Raw genomic sequence first — 24,761 nt, 5'->3', positions numbered from 1 at the left:
GAAGGATATTTGAGCTAAATAGGCATTAGGTCCGGTCGTCCACGGCACGGAAGACTTTCTTCACTGGAGGTGATTTTTCAATTCGAGTACCATCTTGTTACCATTCAATTCGTATTCCGCTGCATTTTTCACCTTATCTCCAAACGCTATTTGTATAGGAATCCTTTGAATCTGGAAGTTGAGTGACATAAAATTCGATGTTATCGATGTGCTTGGGCTCAGCAGCGTTCGAAAAGTGAAGAGTCTAGAATTGCTCCATTGTCGCTGAAGAGCTCACTCAAGACTGTGCTTTAAAGCCCATCTCCTTTGAACAATACTTCCGAACTTTGATGTGAAAATCAGCACTTTTAAAGTCGTTATGCGGCAACTTTGTCAAACGAGACATAGCCGACCTCCTTGTCATCTTTTAGTGGCAATAACCACTGCAGCCACTTCAATAAATTAAAGTGCGACACAGCGAAATCATGAGGTATAGAGAAATAGCGATTCGATTGGTAGTTCAGGAATCTTGAGAATAACGTCCATTAGTTTAAGCACTCGCTAAACAGGTATTCAGATTAAATAAGTGCATTTCATGCTAATAGAGAGGTCAGACCAAGACCGGATAGTACTACGATGATATTCTTTTTATCAAAGGAACATCGACATAATAATTCATTTTGAAAAACATCGAAAGCATTGTTTCTAGAATAATAGGCAGGAGTCGGCAGCGTTGTCCTTGTTTTGCTGTTCGGTCCATTCTACTCCGAGAATTTGTCGAAGGTCCGTTCATATCAGGAGAACTGTTATTCACCACAAACACCTTACATTTTATCTTTCAGAAACACCAAACGAGAACCATGCTCTCCCACAACAAAACAACCGTAAGATTATCAAGGACACCCTGAACCATAGGCTGTGGAAAACTGTACATTACCATTCAGTTTCTTGAACAGTATCTCTTTGCGTTGGACTTGTTTCTACTCAGAAACTTTTCTTGAATAGCTCCAATAGTGGCAGAAGGAGCGATAGTAGTGCAGGCTGAATGCCATGGTTTCCTCCGTAGCTCCTGCAAAAAGCGGAAATGTCAACACGCTGCATAATGAACTAATTCCGAATTCCGTTCTACTTCTCGTGTCTCTCTGTTTCGCCTCGGATAGAATGCTGACTTTGCCACAAAAAGTCTTCTAACAAGAAAGATATCCTTGCAGATGTTACACCTTGAAATTCTCATGTAGGGTGGCTTGCAAGTGGCGTAGACAAAGTCTGAAGTGAAACGATAGCCCATTGCGAGTGTATGGAGTATCTCCTTGGCTAATGTTACTTTTTTGTTGTTGTGGCAGAGGAGACAAGCTCATTTGGGACGTTCACAGAGGAAAAATCTGAAAGGGCTTTTTTGTCAAATCAAGTACTGTGTTTTCATCTTTTTTCACTCTTTTTGTGTATATTTTTTTGTTCATTTATAGATGTAAATTTGACAATTGTATGACCCAAGGGACTTTCTCTTTTCAACGGATGAAAGCTTCATTTGCTACGAAGCCAGATAAGTAGCGCTTTCGGCTAGGTATGACATGAATATTCATTTTGAGGATGGCAAACGAGGAGTTTTTAATAATATGCGTTCTAGTCATCGTGTGAATTTAATTGTCATGGCTCTCCCTTTGACGTGATTTCAAAAAGGGGTGTAATTTTACTGAGAAGTCACTGTCAAGTCCAACATGTTTTAATTTTCCCAGGCAATGAAATGACAATCGATGAGTTGATAAGATAGGAACGGCCTATTTTGACGCCGTTGATTGCGGGGAGGGCACAGTGCAGTTAGGAATATCACTAAGAGCAAAACCTGAAGCAAAGAAGTAGTCAAAACCTACGCTAAAGTTTGACTATCACGTTGACGGCTTTCACACTCTGGTTCGAAAAAAAGGGGCTTAGTGGCGTAGTTGTTAAATGGTACCTGTGCTATATGAAGGAAGTCCTATATCAAATTTAAGCCTTCAACGATGGAACCAAGGAAGAGGGGTGCGGGGAGGGGAATGCGTTCAAGAAACCCAAACTCGAACCCAAGAGGGAGGAAGAAACTGGTAGGTCAGTCGTTAACTATGCTAGTTCGGTCAAGGGCATTCAAGTGATCGTACTGCCAAAAACATTTCTGAAGCAAATATTTACTCGTGAGGAGCAGGAAATTATCGAAGACCGTGTCATCAGCCCGAACTGCAAGGGATGGAGAGCGGAGCTCGTGTTCGCTGGCATGCGCTTTTGACCAGGTCGTACACTTGTGGACTGCGCGGCTGAAGAGAGAATGGTATACCTTAAGATTATAATCTCTAAATTACCACGCTGAAGTAAGGTAAGGTAGTCTTCATACCGAAACCTGGGAAAAATGACTATTCTAATCCAAAGAACTTCAGACAGATCAGCTTGACTTCATTTTTGCTGAAAGGTTTGGAGAGACTGGTGGATCGTCGCATTCGTGGAAACGCACTTACGTCACACCCACTTAGTGAAAACTAACATGCTTACCAACGTGCAAAGTCCTGTGAGTCTGCTCTTCATTCTTTGGTCACAAAGATAGAGCATGCAACTTTGAATGGTGAGTACGCGATGGGGGTGTTCGTGGACATTGAAGGAGCTTTTGACTGTGCGCCTTTTCAAAAACTTTGTGATGCTGCCAGAGCGCATGGTGTTGATGATGCTTTAATTAAGTGGATCCATGCTATGCTAACGTAGCGATTGCTGGGCGCTGAGGTGGGTGTCGATCGCTATCTGACTGCAGAAGCAACGAAGGGCTGCCAGCAGGAAGGTGTGCTTTTGCCACTTCTATGGAGTATGCTGATCCATTCACTACTATGCGAACTGCAAAATTTGCCAATACACACTCAAGCTTATGCTGATGACTTGGCTGTGCTTGCTGTTGATTAGGACCTTGGAACGGCGTGTAGGAATATACAGCGTGCCGTTGATTTGATAGACAGTTGGTGCCTTAGACATGGTCTGCCAGCTAATCCAAATAAAACTGTTCGAGAAACAGATCATCGAACAGTTTTCGCTGCATAAATCAAAGAATGACAGGTGGCAGAGCTTAAATGCTGCTCGACACACCGAACTTTTCCTGCCAGAACCGATCATGCGTACCGCAAAATTTATCCTGTCGAAAAGCAGAAAGACTTGCAGGTGCATTGTGGGCATTCTGCCAGGCCATAATTCACTAGCTGTTCATATGTTCAGAATAGGGATTACTCAAGAAGATATGTGTCCCTCCTGTAATGAGGAAGCGGAATCCACGGAGCATTTCCTATGTGGATACCTATGGACGCATCAGGTATCAGATCTTTGGTGCCGATGCTTTCCAGTTGCGACGGGTAGCATCACATCCACTAACGGAAATCCTGCGATGCGTTAACGAATCCGGAATATTCCGTTAGACGGGGGTGGCTAGTACAATGGGCCAATACGGCCTGAGTGCTCAGATGCTGTAGCTTCTCCCCCACACACACACCACGCTGGAAGACAGCAGAACTGTCAACATGTTGGGGATGATATACCAGGGGCACACATGGTGGCAGTGTATCTTCCCAAAAGCGCAGCGCAAGAGACGCATGAACCTATGGGCCTCCTAATTGGTCAAATGTATGTATGAAACATTTTCTTTGTCTTGGCCAGGAACGATCTGACGGTATAATGCATTTAATAATATGCAATGCCCGTCCTAACATTCCTTAGTTTACTATTTTCAATTTGCATATATGCATATATTGCATATATTATGTGGAATGGTGATTGCATTTGTTTCAAGTTTCGAACGTTTGTGAAAAATTCCGGAAAAATGGTTGCCCGTGAAGAAACTGGAGGTTTAGAACAGCTCAGAAACCTGTGAATTCTGACGTTAATTATATTATTCGTTTCTCAGAAAAGATTTTAAGAAATACGCCAGCCTAGTGCCGGAGTGTTTCGTATTTTTTCCACAAGGAGTCGCCAAGTGATAACGGTCCTTTTGCAGGTCGCCTTTGCGGATATAGAATCACTTTTTCCGGCGATAGAGTGAAAAAGTGTTATTTGGAAGAAATCGAAGTTGTCTTTGGCAGTGGATTGAGATATGGTTGATCGATCAGATGCATTAGGGATAGATGTGCAAGGCCAATATATTGTGGAGGCTGGGTGTTTTCACTAATTGGGTGTTTTCACTAATGCACTAATTTCAGCAAGTCTAAGTGTTTTTTTCTTGTGTGAATCAGCAAATGCAATAAATTTGCTAATTGCATTAACGGAGCCACATTTGGGGCTGTTCCATTTATCGATGTCCATTGCCTAAAATAGAGTCAACTCGGGAGAAGTTTCGACGATAAACGGGAGAGGAACATTTTAGAGCATTGTTTGTGGTGTGTCGAGCTAATTACTTTTATGAGGTCTTAGGGCGGATCTTAAAAAAAGCTCTATTGTTTTCGGCCAAGAATGCATGGTCCAGGTCTCACGATGTAATACAAGGGTTCGAACGTGCACAGAGAAGCGTCGTTTCTTCCGCTAAAACAATCAAAGTATAATGTACGGCTGATTGGTACGCGTGGTAGCTAGATTGGATATTGAATTATACTACAATTGAAACTACTCACCAAAGCTTAGCCACGGTAGTAAAATCTGAACCAGCACCAGCGTTTTCTGATTGTGCAATTGTCAATTTCATTCGGAAGAAACGAAAATACTGATGAGACCAGAGGATTATAGTATTTAAGTTTAATCAAGTCGGGAAACCGTTAGTACGAAACACGTAATATATGCATATATTATATGATATTATCCACTTTCGGGTGATATTGACATAAATAGTTTTGAATTTGTAAGGAAGCGATAACTTTGACCTATTATAACTTTGTTAGTATAGTGCAACTTGCACCAAACTTGTCAGTATCATACTCTATGTTATACCCTACATCACTGCAAATTTCGTGATGTTAAATGAATTTAAGGAGGGTTTTGCAGTCAATTATTAAAAATTAAAGAATTATTAACTTTATTTGAACAGATATCGATATGGAAAGTATTCTGGAGCCTAGGCAATATATACTGGCAGCCGTGCGATTTTTTTCAGATTTTTCGGTTTGATAGTTTTTGAGAATGGATCCGTTAAATAAATGATTACTTTCGACACTCCGCACTCCTCGCCTTTGCAACAAATGTCAAAACTACGACCCGCTTCTGAAAGGACCAATCGGGACATTTCATTCGATGCCCCACATGACTATATTTGGTAAAAAAAAATGTACACCTCTTAAATTCGACATAAAGGGATGTAACTCACTGTATGCTTGAGCGATCACAGTTCCCACCTTTCCACCAAATTTGACGTAGTCTCTGAAAAAAATGCGCATGACGAACAAACAGACAGCACTAGGTTTTGAACTTTTCCACCGTCCTACGCCGAAAAAAAACAGACAGACAGACAGTAAACCAATTTTAATAAGGTTTTGTTTTACACAAAATCTTCAAAATAACGAATTTTAAAAAACATCTCATTTGAGGAGTATTGGAGTAATTACGAATGGCAACAAGCAGAGCTCTCTCTCCCGTAAGTTTTCATTATCATTTTAAAATATATTTTATTTATTTGAATTTTATTATTAAGAACGTATTTATATTTTATTATTTGTAGGATGTTATCATTTTTTATTTATTTTAAATCTATTATTTTTATTAATTATTTTTATTTTCCCTTCATTATCCTTAGTAGATTTATTCTTCATAATTTTCTTTTAATATTTAATTTTTGTTGTGGATTGCTTTGCGCTAGAATCCTTATTTAAAAATAGCAGTATACATGGACGCTATATGAATTTTAAATAAATTTCTTTGATTTGAGGACTCTCTTCTTCTCTCCTCCTCCTTAGCCCCGCAAATCTCTCAATAAGCGACATCCTCCAAAATAATGGTCTGAGGATGTCAAGGTTGGATGGGAACCTTAGAGGCTGCGCCGACAGAAGGAACAGAGCCCGAGACCGTGATCCGTCGTGAATCTTCCTTATCAATCACGGCAGTCGCGTCCGGAGATTTTTTTTTATTTTGAGGATTTAGCTCGCGTATTGGCTTACTTCGTCAGGCTTGCGCGAATCCCCTTTGTTAGTATGATTACTTTCAGGATCCGACGCGGCCCCTCGCATCGTTATAGACATGTGAATTTTGAAGAATGACACGCAAGGAATCTAAACGCTCAAAAGACCCCCCTCCCCCCCCCCCCCATTCCCGAGCCTGGCTAGCACAGATGCATGCAAATACGTGTCGACGGAGCGCTTTGATTTAGGTTCAATACTTGCGGGCAGTGTCCGGATAGCTGAGTGGTTAGAGCGCAAGACTGTCGTACGGAAGGTCGCGGTTCAAATCTCACTGGTGGCAGTGGAATTTGTATCGTGATTTGACGTCAGATACCAGTCGACTCAGCCGTGAATTAGTACCTGAGTCAAATCAGGGTAATAATCTCGGGCGAGCGCAATGCTGACCACATTGCCTCCTAGTGTACCGCTACGATCTTGAATGAAGTGCTCCAACACACTTCAAGGCCCTGATCCGACATGGATTGTTGCGCCAACGATTATTATTATTACTTGCGGGCAGACCTTCACGGTCAACTTAGCCATTTTCTTTTAAGTTTTGGGATAGCTCTCTAGTTCTCTTCGGCCACTCTGGATGGTCATTTGTCCATCTCAATTCCTTTTAGCGCATTACAAATCCCCGCAGGAATTTCATAGGCCAGGGCAGGACCAAGCAAGGAAGTTAACATGCTGCCCAATGTGGAGAAAATGGACGATCTAGAATTGGATTTTCAAGGGCTCAAAGTGGTCACGATATGCAGGAAAGTGCCATGTCGAAGGAGCGACACTGAAGAGGGCCTCCAAACAGTAGTGGAACCAACGACCAGCACTAAGATAGCCCATCAAAACCTCCACTATGCAAAAGCAGAATCTGTTGTAATTGCAGGAGCGATTTCCAGTGATGACATTCGAATAGTATTGCCACAAAACTATGGATATACCGGAGACAGAATCGCGATCTGCATGCAGGTAAATTGGGATTCCTCTTTGAAAAACTAACAGCTTGTATCATTCTCATACGAAATTTAAAATATATGTGTTTTTCAAAGCTCCCAAATGAAGACCTCATAACTATCCAAGTCTCACTAGAAGCTGGGCGAAGGGAGGTAGTGGTGGCATCGGGCTACTACCAGGAGACACCTTCCAGATCCCACCGGTGTTAGCCGCTGGGTGAAGTTCAGCGCGAAGAGGGCGCTGCCATTTCTCCTTGGCTGCAATGTCAACCCCCATTCTGGTGAACTCTGAAGTAGAAAAAATAAAAAGAAATTCCAGCCCCTGAGTAATAAAATGGCTCATTTACAAAGGGGCGGTGATTTTAGGCGTGACCGCGAACAGGAAACAGTAACGGAAAACCTTAGCAAAGTTGCCACTGAAGTATATTAGGCCAGCTGTCTAGTTTAGACTGTAGACAGACAAGGGACGTACCCTCCAGGCCCAGGAACCCAGACAAAATGAGAGCGGAAGTGCGGAAACTCTCCAAACAAGCGAAACAAACCGGGGACTGGCTGAGATGCAAAAGAATACTAACGACGTATAACAACGCCACCAGGGAAGTAAAACTAAACAGCTTCAATGAATTCTATGAAGGGGTAGAACAAACCACAAAAGCAAATTTACAAGAATGCCAATCGGGAAGCAAAGAAAGCGAGCACTGTCATCCGAGCGGCCCACTACAAAGATATTTACGATAAACTGGGAACTTAGGATGGCGAAAGAAATCTGCATCGATTTGTCAGAAGCCGACGCTAAGATACACACAATGCCGAACACTTCTGATGGGTTAATGACAAGATCGGTACTTTGATTATCGATCGACAAGCACAGAGGGCGAGAATATTTCGAGCAGATTTCAACGGAAGAAGAATTATAATAGTTCATCCCCCACTTCCACAAGTACGGCTGATGTTTGGAGAAATTTCAACTCTCAGCGCCACTGAAATCGAACAAGCAATAAAATGAATGAAATCGGGGAAAGCAACAGAACCTGACGACATCGCGAGCTGCACATGTCGCTCAGTGAATTCTTTAATCGGGTTATTGAGGAAGGTAGAACACCATCTGACTATAAGAAAGTACCACAGTTCCAATATGGAAAAGAAAGGGTAGTCCAGCATAATGTTCAAATTATGGTCTGACCCGGTTTTTGTCCCATATCATGAAGATTTTTGAACGCATTCTTAACAGCCGCCTGAAGCCGCATGAAGTCATCTGGTATACTCTACGTTAACACCTAGTACCAGATGAACTTGTGCACTGAGTTCAATTGCTCCACCACGATCCGAAAAGTAAAGTTCGAAGTTTGGCGGGTATATCAAATTGGGTTCGTGTCTCTGTCGGTGTTCATCAAGAAACTGCCCTCTCACCACTGCTCTTTCTTCTTGTTATGGACACTGTCAAACGGGAATCCAAGGCCCAACGCCAATACACCGCTTTATGTATGTTTTCCTGGTGTTTCATAGCAAAAATGATCCCGAGCAACTTGTCCAAAAATGGAATGATCGCCTCAAGCAACACGGTCTCAGATTAAATCTGAATAAAACTGGATTTTTGACGACCGATCCCCATGAAGCAGGCACAACCATTGTCAGCGGCAGTGACCTGCCCAGAACTGAGCCATTAAATATCTCAAGTCAATGCTGGATGCTGGAGAACTGCGTTATGAAATTACTGCTAGCAAAACCTGGGTGAAGTGGCGGTCCACAACTGATATTGCGCTATCATATTTCGCCCTTATAATAGTTATTAGTGTCTCCGGAATGCCCTCCTACGTAGAGCACTCCAGATACACTCCATGTTCATGCAATCGAAAGCTTTCTCGAAATCGATGAAGAGCAGGTAAATCGAAGATCCAAATTCCGCGCGCTGTTCCCAAATGATCCGTAGGGTGTTAATGTGGTCAATGCAGGATGATCTGGAGCGGATACCAGTCTGCTCTCTGTTGATTAGCTTTCGAGGCGTCCTTTGATGTGTTCCAGGATTATCCTAGCTATTATCTTTGCATGTTACGGTGATTAGCCATTTCATCACGAGTGGAGGAACCTCATCGGATATGAAACGATTATGAACCATGATGAAGGGTTCTTCCCACCTCTTCAGTTTTTCATAAATTCCCTCTTGGCGTACACTACACTACACTTGTAGGGATTTCGCTCGGTACCGGAGTTAGAGCGCGTTGCGGCCCCCATCACTCGCGGCGGTTAATAGAGCCTTCAACCCCTTCCGTTTATCGACCCGCTTCCACAATGCCGCAATCTGCCAGATCTTATGACGGCCCTTTAGAACACTACCGACAACCTGTGAAGCATCTGAGAAAAAAGCGGTTTTGATGGAGGTCCAATGCTTATCGATATTCTCAGGCAGGTTACTCAAAGGATCTGCCGTCTGATCAACAGGGATAGCTCTCCCAATGTTGGGCGACAGCTGGATTGTACAAACAGTCGATGTTAAACGTGGCTGATCACTGCTCAACCCTGTGAGAAGTGGCGGATGCGATATATAAGCGGACATAAGCGAGGCCGATATCAGCTCCTCGCTTCAGGAGCCAACTCCTGAAACTGATCGCTGATCGCGAAGTGATCGATCTGATTGCTTTTCTGACGCCGGTCAGTTGAAACCGTTTGCCAGGCTTTGTGGTCGCACAATGCAGTAATTTACGAACTCCCCACCATTATCGTTGCGGTAGACGAGACTGTATTTTCCCATCACATGTCCGAACAAGGTGTTATCAGATCTCATTTTGGCATTCAGATCATTCATCACGATCGCAATGTCACTTTTAGGAAGCTTCTCCTGAATTGCATTTAGCTACTCCTAGAAAGCATCCTTCTCCACAATGTCAAAAGTCTCCGTTGGTGTGTAGCATTGTACTATTGTGATGCTCTTTCACCTGGACCGGAATCTTGCAGTTAGAAATCTGTCAGAAACCCGCTCCCATGTCAAGAGAGCTCGCCTTGTGGTAGCCGTCAGAAAAAAACCCTCCCCGGATTCGCGTCTGCTACCACTTGGCTTTCCAGAGTGCAAAAGCACATTGTCCCAAGAGGGAGAGAAGTACTCTCGAGAGTCTCACCATCTTAATCCGCTTAGACCCAGAATGTCCAGCTTATATCGCTAGGATTTCCGCTGAAATTGGAGAAAGCGGACATTCCGAGGAATCTCGCTACCGTTGTCGAGGAGCATGCACACATTCCAGAAACCAATCATAGTTCGTTTTCGATAGCCAACGGTTGCGGAAGCAATAAAGTTTGAAAATTTGCAAGTTGCTAGTTTACAAATTTCTACCCCTTTTAGTCGCCTCTTACGACAAGCAGGGAAAACTTTCAGTGTATTCTTAAGCCCCGACTCAAAGAGCTAAGTTCTACTCGTCTTGGGAATATGGTTATTTTGATCAACAAAAATTATTGAAAGCAGTAGGGAGTCTCGAGGAACAATACTTTGAATATAATGAATGTGGGTTCAATTCAGGGGTATTTTAGGGTATATGTAACACAATAATAGAAAATTGAATATAATGTTGACAACACGGACCTAGAAGCTCCATTGTTATCAGATTGAACGTCGAATACTTTTCCAAACTACATACAATTTCGTTGTCGAGTGTAAACTGCACTTCGCCCTCCTTCGACTACGCATATCAGTTGAAATGTCTAAATGTACCAGGACTTTGCCAGGAACCTAGTCTCAGGTGAAAATCGATATAATCGCAATTTGAAATATCTACAGCACTCGAATTTTCCATGGAAAATTGATGTCGTCTCCGCCGACGACTAGACAAAAAGATACGGAAGACATCCCGGCCAGGAAGTGATGCATGTCTTTCGGTGAAAATTTCTTTCTATTCTGGGAGTGTCTTTCCAGTTACATAAATGTTGGAAAACTTTGACTGCTTTATCGCAGATTGGCCATAATTTTAGGAAAATATTTTCTGTTTTCTGAGAGAAAAATTAATTCAACGCGCATTCTGTACACAAATTTATTGAAACTTACGTGTCAGCAATGAAAGCAAAAATGTCATTTATGCATTTCTCATGTTTTTGTTAGAAACGCTACGGAATCAAAGTGACAAAAGTCTGTGATAATATCCGGCCTGGAGTTGTTGACTTTCCACGGTAACTCACCTGCAAAGACAAAACAAAACGGAACATTAGAAATAGGAAAATAGTAGAGTGTCGGCTGCTTAATTCATGACATGCACGGATGTTATCTAAGCTTCTGAGAAAAAGATGTTAACGGGAAAGTTTCTGATTATGAAATCTTTGTTCTAGTATTTAAGCTGAAATCTGGCGCAGAAGTTAGTCAGTTGGAAAAAGTTTTTGCTTTTGATTGAACTCGGTAAGTGGATTTAAAACTTGTTTGTAGGACTAGTGAAGAGGAACAGTTCGAAGTCAGTGTATTGCTATCGAAACCCAAATAAGTGATTTCCAGGATCTGGATATATATGTGATAGTGGAATGAGAGGTGTAAAAAGTGATCCTATTGATCCTATTCCCATCCCATCCATCCCCGCTTTTAAACTTAGGAGGACTCAAAGTGGGGCTATTTTCATGTCGAAATGATAGAGTTCAACTTCGAACCACAGCCCTGTAGGCAAAAACGAGGGTTTGAAGTGGGAAGTTCTTCGGTCCCAAACTTCGTTGGAAAATGGTGGACCCCATTCCCCACTTAAAAGAGATTTTGATATCATTGTGGCAAATTCTGATTTATCAGCACACCCTCTGACACCCGCTTGCTCATCGCGACGTTGATTGCCCTATCAATAAGCTTAATTATGAATCGAAAATATCCCCTTGCGTTGTAACTTTGTAAAAACGTTATGGGTTTTTTTTACAACGGTAGCAAGGCCGAAACTCTTCCCTTCCTCTAACACGCCCTGTTTACCCTCTGCGCTTCCGGGAGAGTGTGCTAGCAAATCAAAGTTTTCCATGATGATATCAAAATACTTTCGATTTGAAGTACCGTAAGGGGTGCAATGACTTCCGGGAAGCATCCACGCGAACCAGGATGTGTGTGCAGACATCCAGATCCTTGGGGATGTTGACCCTCGCCAAAGAATGACAGGAAGGCGGAGGTGAATTTAATTTTGCCGCGGTGTCTCGGAACAAAGGCAAAAGCCCAGTAGTGGAAGGGGCTGACTTGGCATCGAACAGAAGATGGCTGGGGAGTTTCAGATTCTCCCACTATATTAGCTCGGCGGAGCTGATGGCGAACTCTTCACGATGGGCTGCACTTAAGCCAAATAAAAGAAAGGCAGGACTTGCGGCCGCGAAGAGACATAGTGGGTCATTATAGCGGCCTTCAGTGTGCTATGCCAGCGTTCTAGCATCCCATTGAATTGCGGGTGGTACACCTGCACACACCTGCACGTTTGATGCGTAGGAGTTTGCCCAACTCTGAGAAAAGGGTAGACTCGAACTGCATTCCATGGTCAGTAATGACTTCGACTGGAACTCTAAAGCGTGGGGTCCATTCGCGACAAAGAGCCTTGACGCGGAAACATCGGCCAGAGGTATTGCTTTAGGCACCCCGTGAACATATCGATGATCTCGCAAGGAACCAATGATGTCGATGTCTACGTCGTGTAAAAACGCTTTGCAGGCCAAGGGAATATATGGCCTAGGTCCCTCTTCAGAGGTCTCGCAGAATATTTCGGAGATCATAAGCGGAGTTGCTTGGAGTGCGCTTGTGGCCCGTGAACACTGTCAACGGCGTGCTTTTTATGGAATACCAGAGGTATTTAATTGCTAATAGCCCATGATCGTTAGTGCTGTAGTTCCGTTGAACTGCATTCAACTTCTTGGAAAAGAAGCTCAACGGCTGCCAGATTTGGTTCACCTTTTGGTGAATGGCAGCACCTGCTGCGATGTCTGATGCATCGACGAAGACGGTACGGTGTATATACGACGGCTAGTAGTACATAAGTTTGGGGAAATGACAGGAGTTGGCTAGCTTAAAAGCCTGGACGGCCTCCGTAGATCACGCAATCGCGCGTGAGTCTTTGGTCTTGGTCTTCGCAAATCCCTGACCGTTTTAGATTGTGGGAAGTCTGCGATGGCCTAAACCTTGTCTGGATCCAGTTGGATTCTCCCAAGGGGAAATCGGCCTAAAAATTTCAGCTGCCTTTGAAAGAATTTATACTTTTCAACGGTAAACACAAGACCGGCCTCAAGGGGACATTGAAAACTGTGTAATAGATGTTCCAAATGCTCAGACTAAGAGGAGGACCATCATCCAAGTACATGAACAAGTTAAGGTTTTGCAGGACAGAGTAAATGAGCCTCTAAACAATTTGCGCCGCATCGCGCACATCAAAAGGTCTCCGTGTGAACTCAAAGAGTCCGAAGGGTGCGTATATCGCCGTTTTAGGAATGTTTTCGGAACCTGCAGGGATTCCGTCATACCGAGAGAACTGAGACGTCTACGCTTGTGTCAATCAGATAATGACGCTTAAGGGATTGTTAAGCGGCATGGAGCTGCGTTCTGGGTAGCCGCCACCGCAGCTCCGAATGAGTTTAGTTTTTGGTGCCGTGAACGTGGACGGGCTAATACATTTCTTTGCCTTGTCAATGAAAATATGATGGTGCCAGGAAATTGCAGGACCCGCGACTACTCGATCGCTCATTTCGCTTGGCGGACGCCCCTACCTTAGAGATGGTAGTCGCGAAGGTAGCCACCGTCTGCTGGAGCTCGGTAATTCGGCCCATCGGTCTTCCTTGACACTTCACTGACCACGGGGAGTGCATGCACGTTGTGGATCTTGTCAGTGGTGTTTCTTAACAGCGCCAAAGACCCGAGTTTGCACAGGCCAAGATGGCCTGGGTGCTTTCCGGAAGACGTTGCAACCAAAGCGACTTCAGAAGCTCAACCACGACCTTACCTCCGCCCAACTGCTTCATCTCAAGTAACAGTTGGCTTGGGGAGCGGTCGCCTAAGGTGAGCTCCGTCAGAAAGTGATTGAGCTTTGCTGACTCCTTTACCGGCAGTCCCTTGATGGGGGTGCTTTTTAATTTCTTGTAGGAACACTCCTCCCGACCGTCAGTGATGAGTCCAATCGACTCCTCGTCCAGGCCGACGAACACGTGATTAAATCATTCGGCATCAGCAGTGATGCCCGCGAGCACCAGCTACGCCTCCATTTGTCGTAACCACGCCTCCGATACAGCATTTGGTACGATGCGTTCAAGTCTGAAGTGCAAACCTTCCTTGGATCACACTTACCACTTCTTTTGCTCTGCTTGCTTTTGATCTCTTATTGCTTTTTCAGGGATGTCAGGAGCTCAGCTTATATTGCTACCCACTGCTCGTTTGCATTCTAATCCGCTATGCACGGTATTTATGTCACTTACGGTTTGTCTTAGCACTGCTAGCAGGCAATTAGGATTTTTGTGTCACGAGCGCGAAAATCTTCAAATCACACCGTTCCGAATAATGCGTGGTCTTGGCAATTGCAATTTATTTTTAATTTCCACGGGGTTACCACTTTGGTTTAACTACGTTTATTTTAATTAGAAATCATTATTTACATTATCCCTTCTACATTTAACAAAAATCATTAAAATTGAAAATAAATCTTTTCTTTCAAATTCAAAATCATAAAATTCGTCATTATCTTTTTTCCTGTCACTACAGACTAACTCTCCTGGATTGCTTAGCCGGCCCGGTGGCCGTCAATCCGCTATAAACAGGTAAACGAGCCACTCAGGTGAGTTTCGCTTCGTGGTAAATTACGCCGCTTTGGGGCGGAACTCGCTATTCGGCGGTAAGTTTCGCTTCGTGGTAAATTACGCCGCTTTGGTGCGGAACTCGCTACTCGGCTCCACACTGCAGCGCCTCCACACCTTGACCATTCCTCAACGCCATACGAGTATGAGTGAGAAAACCTCCTGTTTCGCTTTTCACACTAAGTCTACCATTTTAACACGAAAATAGCTCCACCTTGGGGCGCTATACCCTTTTAAGGGGAGACGGCCGCTGCAATTTTTTAACGAGAGAATGGAGCTTCACCTTCCTTCTATATATACATCTCATTTTCTCCCTGAAATATATTTTTGAATGCAAACATAGTCTATATGCTTGGAGCAGTGCAATAACTTTACTGCCAACTTCTAGATAGGACGTATTCCAAAAAATTTGCCAGAATTAGCCAGAGTCTTCAATCAATGGAAAAAGTTGGTAATGTTCTTCTGAACCTATTCCAGGATGAGCCGCTAGGCTCTTATTTTCAAAACAAGTTCATTGCCAGAAAAAATGTCCTTCAGGTATCGCTTTTCCATAGCCACTGGATGAACTGGATAAGTATCTTGCTGTTAAAATTTGGATATCAATTTAGAGAAGGGGATTGTATTTAAACCCGAAGGTGTTCCGTTCCTAAGAATTTGTTTTCCTCCAATATAGGTTCTGCCTAGAAATTGGCAAGGGTTTCAAGCGCATGGACGGCGCCAGCACAGAAGTAAATAATTCTGAGCAAAACAAATATGTGCCTGTAAGCTAAATATTGGTATTCTCATTAGAAAGACGGAAGAACTCACAAGAGCCCTTTGGAAAAGGTGCATGATATGAATTCACACGTCTCAGAAGGATTCCTTTCTCTTATGCTTTCAACTCCGTTATAGCGGTTGGCCCCTGTGGGGGAATAATGGGGTAGCGGCTATGTCCAAGAGGACAGGAGACCTGCGGGCCTCAAACGTGGTATTTCGTTCAACACGGGTGGCGTACTCTTTAGTGCGGTGGAGATTGGGTAGGTGTTGCATCTACCAGTACAAATTCTGAGCCATGCACTCAGCGGGATTTGGTTATGGTCACAAAATCAATCCGTGTCTTAAAAAAACCATGGGGTTAAGTACCCAGGTACTCATGTTAAACCACAGAGACGTAACTGTCAGCGTCACTGCAGTGGAGGAAGCAATAAAACGAATCAAATCGGAGAAAATAACAGGATCTGGTGACATTGCATCTGAACTCTGGAAAGCGAAGAGCTGGGAGCATTCTGACTCAGATACAATATACACTGCGCGGATATTCATGGGGAAACACCATGAGAAGCATCGCTGGCGCAGTGCGCTGGGTTAAATTGTTCTAACACGTCCGAAAAGTAAAGTTTGAAGTGTGGCAGGTGTATCAAAACCGCTTAATGTCTCTGTCGGTGTTCATCAAGGAAGCTCCCTCTTACGACTCCTTGTTGTTCTTGTTGTGAACACTGTCACATGGGACATCCAATGTCCGACGCCCTATACAGTGCTTTATGTGGTTGACGTCTTCTTAGTGTGTCATAGCAAAGTTGATCTCAAAGAACTTGTTTAAAAATGGAATGATAGCCTCACGCAACACGGTTTCAGATTGAATCTGAATAAAGTTGAATTCCTGACGATCAATCTTAATGAGACAGACACCGTAATTGTCAGTCGGAGAATCAGAGCCGATGGAATTACAGCTGAACTGGTTAAATATGTAGGCGACGAGCGACGAACGGCGCATAACCTGTCTCGGGGATATCACACAGTACAGCAATTATAGAGGTATTACCCTGCTTAGTGCCATATATAAGACATACTCCGCTATCTTGCTAGGCGAAATTGTACCATATACCCAGAACATCATCTGCCCATACCAACAAGGATTTAGTCCAAGCAAGTTAGCAGCAGGTCAAATTTTCTCTCTGCGAAATGCAATAGAAAACAATAGAGAGACCCATTTAGGAGTAGATCGTCAACTCCAAGATCGCCGCCAGTGCCAAAGATCGTAAAAAAGAATGCGGAATTCGTGAATACCATAAGTAAAGGACCATATACAAGGAGTATTCCAGGCAGGATTCAAGGACCACAGAGCCCTAATCCGGAGGAACTACCTTTCATACAGCTTTGAGTATAAATAAATGAGCTTATTAAGGATACTTCCAACTTTCACCAAGTTATAAAGAATATGGTGAGAGCTATTAAAGTGCTCTATAATAGATCGCAAGGAAAAGAATAACAAGGGCAAGCCAAAAGTTACGGCCCGAACAGTGTCACCCACCCAAGCGATTCCTAAAAGAATTGTTTTGATCAGCAGTTCCGAAAACGGGACTAAATGTACGGAAGGAAGAAAGCGCGTCCCCCAAGTGCGAGCTTCGGCAGCTGAAGTGAGATGCGCTTACGATGCACCTCCTCCTTTTCAAGGTCTTCAGCTCATACCTCCACGCCATTGAGTTGAACCAACTGCATTGCTTCCATAAGGAGACGTCTCCTAGTAGATATAGGGCCCCTAAAATTCGACTCAAGGCGGAGTCTCCCTGCTGCATACCTATCCGCTACTTTTTTGATTTGCTCGAAGAAGCTCATTCAAGTCGAGCATTAAACCAAGGTATTTAACCGCTAGTTTTGACCCTATAGTCAACTCGCCGATCAATACGGGACGTAAGGTCGGCATCCTCTTTCTGGTCAAGATGACTACTTTGGTTTTCTCCAGCATAAGATTGAACCCATGAACAGTCAATCATCCACTTACCAGTCGCATCAGTATGCCATGTCTGCTTTGCAATATCGTTTGCATAACGGACTGGGCGCGACTCTTCGGGCATATCGAGTTTTGGCAGACTATCGTAGGAAGCGTTCCAGGGGTCCGATCCTAGGATGGACTTCTGTGCTACTCCCGACGTGACTTCCATCCTCCTCTGGACTTCTAGCAGTCTTTCAGATAATCCCTCAATATCCGCAAGAGATATCTTGGCACGTGGAATGAGTTTTCTAATATGCCAGAATATCTGTCAACATTTCTGACATCAAGTGTTATGAGGTGCACTGTCCGTCGAGATCGGCGGCTGTGAGCCTCTGTTCGATGAACCGCATTCACGACCTCCATAACAGCATCCACTGTTCTGAACCCAAATTGTCTTAGGGATAAGTTCCCTGCAGCGCGGATCGCTTCACCGTGTCGACTCCTGATAAACTTCTTGAACACTTTCCCGGCCCTCCTTTTCCCTTGCTAATGAGCACGAGTCTGGGCACCTTCAAGTGACAAGGAAAAATGCCGCCCTTCCTCCCTCAAGCAAGCGTCGAATGCCCCAAGCAGCAAGTTTGGCCGTTAGCGGAACACCAGTTTGTAAATTTCCGCTTGGTGCCTTCTTGTTTTTCATGGTGAGAACTGCTTCTTCGAGCTCTTTCGTAGTGAAAAGGGGGCAATCCTCGATGCTCTCCGCGCTATTGACATCAACCGTGCAGGATGTCTGGTGAATAATGGGCGTCCAATGCGGTGTCCGGATAGTTTAGTGGTAAGAGCACAAGGCTGTCGTAAGGAAGGTCGCGGTTGAAATCTCACTGGTGGCAGTCGAATTTGTATTGTGATTTGATGTGAGATGAGTCGGCTCAGCTGTGAATGAGTACCAGGGTAATAACCTCGGGCGAGTACAATGCTGACCACTTTGCCTCGCACAGGGTTCTGTAATCCTGTAGTGTACCGTTACGGTTTTGAATGAAGCTAATACACTTCAAGGCCCTGCTCCAATATGGTACCAGAAATTCCAACGTATAAGTAATGTCAAGAATGCTTCATAGCCTGGATACCGAAACGTTGGCCTGGACCCGGTATTTAAAACTACGAGCCCAGTTCTCGCTGCCATTTCTAGAGTTCGTTTTCGTCTGGAGTCTGGCTGAGGCATGCTCCATTTAGGGGCCCTAGCCCTACCGCCCATCCGTACCCGAAACGGCGTCTTCCAGGGCATCAAGCCGGCGCCCAAAGTCGGGAATCGTCTCATTCGGCGTCAGGTAAACGCTAAAAATGTTATGCCTAAGCACCGAATCCAAACAAATACATTTTGTCGACCTTCAGCAAGAACACGAAATCGAACGTCGTCTCGAACCCAGGTGGTAGCGATGCCCGATAAGTTGAGATGCCATGAAACCGGGTCCCTGTTTCGGTATTACTCGCTGATTAGCACTAGATCAGCATTTACACCCGCAGCGAACTGCGCTAGCAACTGTTAAGCGTTTGCCGTTTGCTTTCCAGCAGGATAACGACCTTAAGTACACTTCCTTTTCGACACGAGAATGGTTATTTTATAATGTCTATGCCAACTCAATATGTCTCTCCAATCTATAAAGGCTCATCTGGTTGAACATTCGTATCATCTGCTTGAATTCTTCGTCCATAAATGGCCTATTTCCGCAAGATATTATTTCCAGAAGGCAATATAGAGTAGAACTGGTCCGCCAGGTTAGGGGTTGGGTAGGGCTGACAACTCTACACGGAAAAATGAAGTCTTGAAGCCACAAAAGGAGCCTTGGACTGGCCTGATAATATGACGGACCTGGCAACGACAACGGAATAACGACTTGCGCATTTTCTCATGGAAAGTGCGCTCCCTGTACGGTGATGGAGCTGCCCGATACCCTGTCCCAGGGCTGATTTAACAGCCTTGCAGGAAATGCGTTGGACAGGGACCGCTTTCCTGGAGGAGAGTCACTACACCATATATTATAGTGGCCATCCAGTAAACTATGTGGACGGAGTTGGTTTCTTAGCCAGCCAACAAATGAAACCTGCTGCTACCGGCTTTAAAAACGTAACCGCTCGTGAGGCAAATTTAGAAAGTATAAGCCTCATTAACGTTCACGCCCCTAAAGAGGAGACTGCAGAGTCGTAGAAGGATACCTTCTACGAGGCAGCAGAACGAACCCTCGAAGCCCGGAAAAAGGAAGCCAATCTAAGAACCAACAGTGTCTATGAACTCGAAAAGTACAGGGAGAAACAGCACCATCCGCGGAACTTTTACCAACAAGTCAGCAGACCCTACACACCTCGATGCTCTCCTGCCGAGATTTCCGACAGAATGGGCACATTGGAGCGATGGGTTGAGTACTTTGATAAATTGCTGAACAACCAGAACATTGGCGAGTTGGAGATCCTGCCAACGGAAGATGACGGACAAATACTGCCACCAACAAGTATAGAAGAAGCAGTCCATGCAATCCATCGGCTTGAAAATTATATGCCGCCAGAAGCCGATCGATTTACAGTCGAACTGGTTAAATATGGAGGCGACTAATTACACGAAGCAGTTCATCAAATTATGCTCAAGGTGAGGGACAGCAAATCAATGCCTGACGACTGACAAAGAGGCATTATCTGCCGCATACACAAAAAGGGCGATACTACGCAGTGTAGCAATTATAGAGCTATCACGTTGCTTATTACCATATATAAGATATAAGGCACCCGCCATCTTGCTGAGTCGGGTAGCCCCATATGCCCAGAACATTATCCAGGCAAATCAATGCAAACCAGGCAAATCGATGGAAAAAATATTGGAATATGGACATCAGTTGCACCATCTTTTCATCGATTTTAAGACCAGCTATGGTAACATAGCCAGGGTAAAATTGTACACGGCCATGAGAGAATTTGGTATCGCGACAGAAGTGATAAGACTGACTAGGTTGACCCTGACCAATGTGCAAGGCCAGATAAAAGCAGCAGGATCACTCGCGAGACCAGTCGACATCAACAACGGTCTAAGACCGTCCTCGTTAACCTGGCCCTGGCAAAAGTGATTCGTATGCTGAGGCAAATGCGAGGGGTACGATCCTCTTTAAGTCCACCCAACTACTTTACAATGCTGGCGATATCGACATCATGGGAAGAACGACCCGATACGTACAAACTCCATTCATCGAGATGGAGTAGGCCTTGGCCTGCTCATCAGTGAAGGCAAGACAAAATATTATATATGATGGCAACGTCAGCGCCAAAACCAACCAACAACATCAAACTGCAAACGGTCAAACGGGAAGAATAAAGATAGCGGACTATAACTTTGAGACGAATCAGAGCCTATTTCGCTCGAAACATCTCACCATAGGGTCAAAACTCTTACAGTACAAGACAATAATCTTGCCAGTCCTCATGTATTCCTCGGAGACTTGGGTTCTTAGCAAGAAGAATTGCGAACTTTTGGCCGCGTTCGATAGAAGGATCCTCAGAAGAATATTTGGCCCCCGCCCAATTGGGGATGGACGGCTTCGTAGTCTACATAATGACGAAATCTAAGAGCGATACCATCCCCGTCTTAATCCGTACGGATGAGGAATCATCCCAACCGGAAAGTCTATAAGGGCAATATCTAGGGTAGAAAAGCAAGACGAGGCAGACCCTGCCTGAGATGGAAAGATGGATTAGGCCAGGACGCCATACAGCTTTTAGGGATATCGGCGAAAAACCGGGGTGTCTGGAGTTCCTTATTAAGGCAGGCCTAGACCGGATACCGGTTGTTGCGTCGTTGATGATTATGAATATTCCATTTTTTTTATTACACTTGCGTGTGTTCACTTTCCTTGGATGATCTGTGTTACCTGGTAAAAAATCATTCAGTATTTCCATTGTATGGTATGATATGTTTTAGATCTGCGTTCCTCTCCCCTAGAACAATTTTTTGCAATGTACCAACAATATTGGTGGTCACTTTACACGGTATAGATGCACATGATACAAAGTACAACAGCAGAGGTGAAAAATGTTTCCTTCTGCTTGGACGTAAGTACTAAGTAGTATATAAAAGTACCATTTAGTACCTTTTTGTCACATTTTTTGATACCATAGAAAAGGGGCAAATGTATACTTAAATATCCTTATATAAGAAATAGACAAAGCCTTTTGTACCTGGAGCGCCCAGCTAGTTTTCACAATGCTTTAAATTATATTTTTTTCCCATTTTTTAAATTACGGTCGGAATTAGTTGGCCACCTCTGATAAAGCTCATAAATATCCAATCTCCCCAATGTGTAATACTCAACTACGACAAAAGCTTTCAATATAATTTCAGCCGAAAACCAGCTATGCGCACTTTACGTTTTCACCTCGGTTTGAGTCTATTCTTGATGCTGGCGGTTGTCTCCACTGGAGAGTGCAGCAGATTGGGAACAATTGTGGAATCCTTGTGGGCGCGACTGGAGCGAATGTGGGAAAACAGCCTTCTCCGTGGTCCATTGCAGTTCCTCTCTAAATTACGCACGGTTCAACTAGTCCGCACTACAGTTCGCTTTCTCATAACGACGTTCATCAAACTTCCTTTCGAAGTAATCTTGAAAGTGTTCGATTTTGTCTGTGAGTTTTCATGTCTTCTCCCGTATTTGCTGATGTCCTTAATAACTACTCCGTGTTCCAGGTCAAACCCTGCAGCGAGAAGGAGTGATTGGAAGGTTGGGACTAATCAAAGCCGAAGACCTGGCAGTAATTCTTTTCGACGACGAGGGATCGGAGAAAATTCCGCTGCCATCCTTTCCGAAAATTTCAGATAGTGCTAAGTTCATTCCCAACGTCGACCTGGTCCTTTTCATTCCAGGCTGGACACAGAATGACGGGGCCTTCGACAATGTAACGCAAGTTTTGGTTAATGCGTTCGGTCAGAAATACGACCGGGTTTTCGCGGTAAGTTTACTCCGTATTTTAAATTTAGCTCATCTTCCAGGTACTATTCCCGCCACAGGTTATGGATTTGGGCGCATCCTTGAATAACTTGTACACTTGGTCGGCGTACAACGCGCGTGAAGTGGGGAACCTTCTCGGAATTGCTTTATCAAAAATAGTAGCAAAGGTCAAACCCGAGAACATTCACTTAATAGGAGCCGGATTGGGAGCACAAATAGCTGGTTTCGCCGGAAAGAAATTCGAAGGCAAGACGTCGAAAAAACTGGGAAGAATAACTGGATTAGATCCTTCTCGCCCATGTTTTGGCAACAGTGGATTGGACTCCTCTGCTGCTGCTTTTGTGGATATAATTCACACATCGAAACTGTTCGGCTCATTCGAGACGAGAGGACATGTCGACTTTTTTGCAAATCGGTATATTCTGTAGACATTTTCTTGAATTGATCTTTTCAACTGTTCCCTCTTTAGAATGTCGACAGTCCTCCCAGCGAAAGGCTGCGGAAGCTTCTTTTGCTTGCACCAACAGGCGGTCCTCTATCTAGCAGAGGCGGTTATCCCTGGTCAGGAATATAATTTTTGTGCTGTAAAATGCGAGTCTCGAAACCGCTTTGAAACAGGATTGTGTGAGGGAAACAAAGAAATATTCATGGGTCTGCTAACGCCTAAAGATGCACGGGGCAGTCACTATCTGAACACAAATCTGCAAAGTCCATATGGGCGGTGTACACTTTCGCCTGACGGTAAGGAAATATTTTTTTATTTAGCAAATTTTCTCTCTCGATTTTCATTTGTTTTCTTTCAGACGCAACCACCGAAGGCACTTCAACTGATAGTAGTGACTCTCCTAACAGTGAAACTACATCTTCAAGTTCCAAGGGAGATTCAGATGCAAAAACGGAATCACCCGAAGAACCAAAAGACACCGAATCTCCAGAGAACCCACCTGAAGAAGAACCGACTGAAGCAGCACCTGAGGAGTAGAAACCTGTGGTTGCCTAAGTGCTTTTAGATATAACTATTATTAGTCCTAGTAGTTCTGGGGCCAACATATTAAAATGTAACACTTTTTAATGAATAATTGCGTTATTATTTTAGGCGTTTTTTTTTTGTTGCACAAACTTACTTTGTTATATATCAATTAAATTTAATTTTGTGCTTAGGAATGTACGGTAGTCCTGAATTCGCTATCCAGTTAATGGCAGCCCGGGCTAATTGGAAAGAGTCTCTTTTATTTATTCAGCGCCATGGTTTTTACAAAAATAGACGACGGTTTAGTCCAGGGCAGAGGCAACTTCTAATATGCTAGCTCACCTCTGTGTTGGGAGCAGCGTGACCGAAGTGGTTACTACGTGCTGCTTGTCCCCTTCTATAAAATTCATTACACGACATGGGTATGAAATATATTCAAGACCAAAACCTGCGTCCTAGGTAGAAACCTTGATAAGTCTCTCGGTGAAGAGCGAACTTCGAATGACCGGTACACGTGGGGACATGCTGCGAGTCCCCAGAGCCGGCGTCGATGGGGTGATGTGAGATGATAGTTGTGACGTATATCAGGAGCCCGCCCCTTCTGGACCCTATTCGGGTAGTGATCATTGAACCAGTATCAGTAGACCGCGTTACCCCGAGCGAGCGATGATCCGTCAGGAAGTTTCAACTAAGTAAAGGCAAGGCCCCAGGCAACTTGGGTAGGGTTTACATCCGTTCCTGACTATTGCAGCCAGCTTCCTTGCACACGATGCACTGGTGAAATTTCCATAGAAGGGGAAGGAGGACGAGTTGACTACATTTGAACGCGGCACAGAAATGCGTCGCTCAATGCAATGATCCTGTTCCGGAAAAAGCTCAAACAAAATCGCTACACTTGAGCAGGTGGTTTCGAGCACGAACTGGGTGGAAGCACAGTCGACTCTCCTAGCTAAAACTGAGGGGGTCGGTAACGTTCTTCCAGAAGACTGTCAGTAAAGGCGTGAAAAAAAAGACTGATGGAGCTGGTAGACCTACTGGACTGGCTTTCCTTCTACAGACGAACATGGACAGAAGCAGAAGACGCGCGGAAAACACAAATAGCCGGACTTCCCACTGTAAATGCCCAATGGATTAAAGATAGCTCATTGCAAAGCATACTGTCGAAAACTTTATCGAAGTAGTCTCCAGGGACCTAAAAAGGAAGCAAAGAAGGACAAAATAAAACAACACAATATGCCGTCACAAATTCATTTATCTCAAGAGAAGGAGGCTACATACAGAAAGTTGGTCACACAAAAGACGTGGAAACGAAAAGGGACTGGACCGGGAGAGAACGCATTTGCGGAA

General features: G+C 44.2%; 2 protein-coding genes across 5 annotated transcripts in view; one reads left to right on the top strand and one right to left on the bottom strand.

Moving 5' to 3' along the window:
* The window catches only part of LOC119658037 (calmodulin-A-like), a 498,102-nt gene that overhangs the window by 294,096 nt on the left and 179,245 nt on the right, over positions 1-24,761 (bottom strand). The window lies entirely within an intron of this gene.
* Positions 11,271-23,534, top strand: LOC119658035 (vitellogenin-1-like). Of its 2 annotated transcripts, none has more exons than XM_038065268.1 (6): positions 11,271-11,384; positions 21,841-22,121; positions 22,183-22,445; positions 22,504-22,859; positions 22,914-23,185; positions 23,248-23,534. In XM_038065268.1, exons 2-6 carry the CDS (start codon positions 21,854-21,856, stop codon positions 23,424-23,426), a joined length of 1,338 nt encoding a protein of 445 aa, XP_037921196.1. In that variant the 5' UTR covers positions 11,271-11,384; positions 21,841-21,853; the 3' UTR covers positions 23,427-23,534. The 2 variants fall into 2 exon arrangements, with proteins under 2 accessions (XP_037921196.1, XP_037921195.1); XM_038065267.1 differs by lacking the exon at positions 11,271-11,384 and adding an exon at positions 21,492-21,551.

The sequence above is a fragment of the Hermetia illucens genome, chromosome 5, assembly GCF_905115235.1.
Source record: "Hermetia illucens chromosome 5, iHerIll2.2.curated.20191125, whole genome shotgun sequence".
Lineage (NCBI taxonomy): Eukaryota > Metazoa > Arthropoda > Insecta > Diptera > Stratiomyidae > Hermetia > Hermetia illucens.
This window is presented reverse-complemented; position numbering and strand designations above follow the sequence as displayed.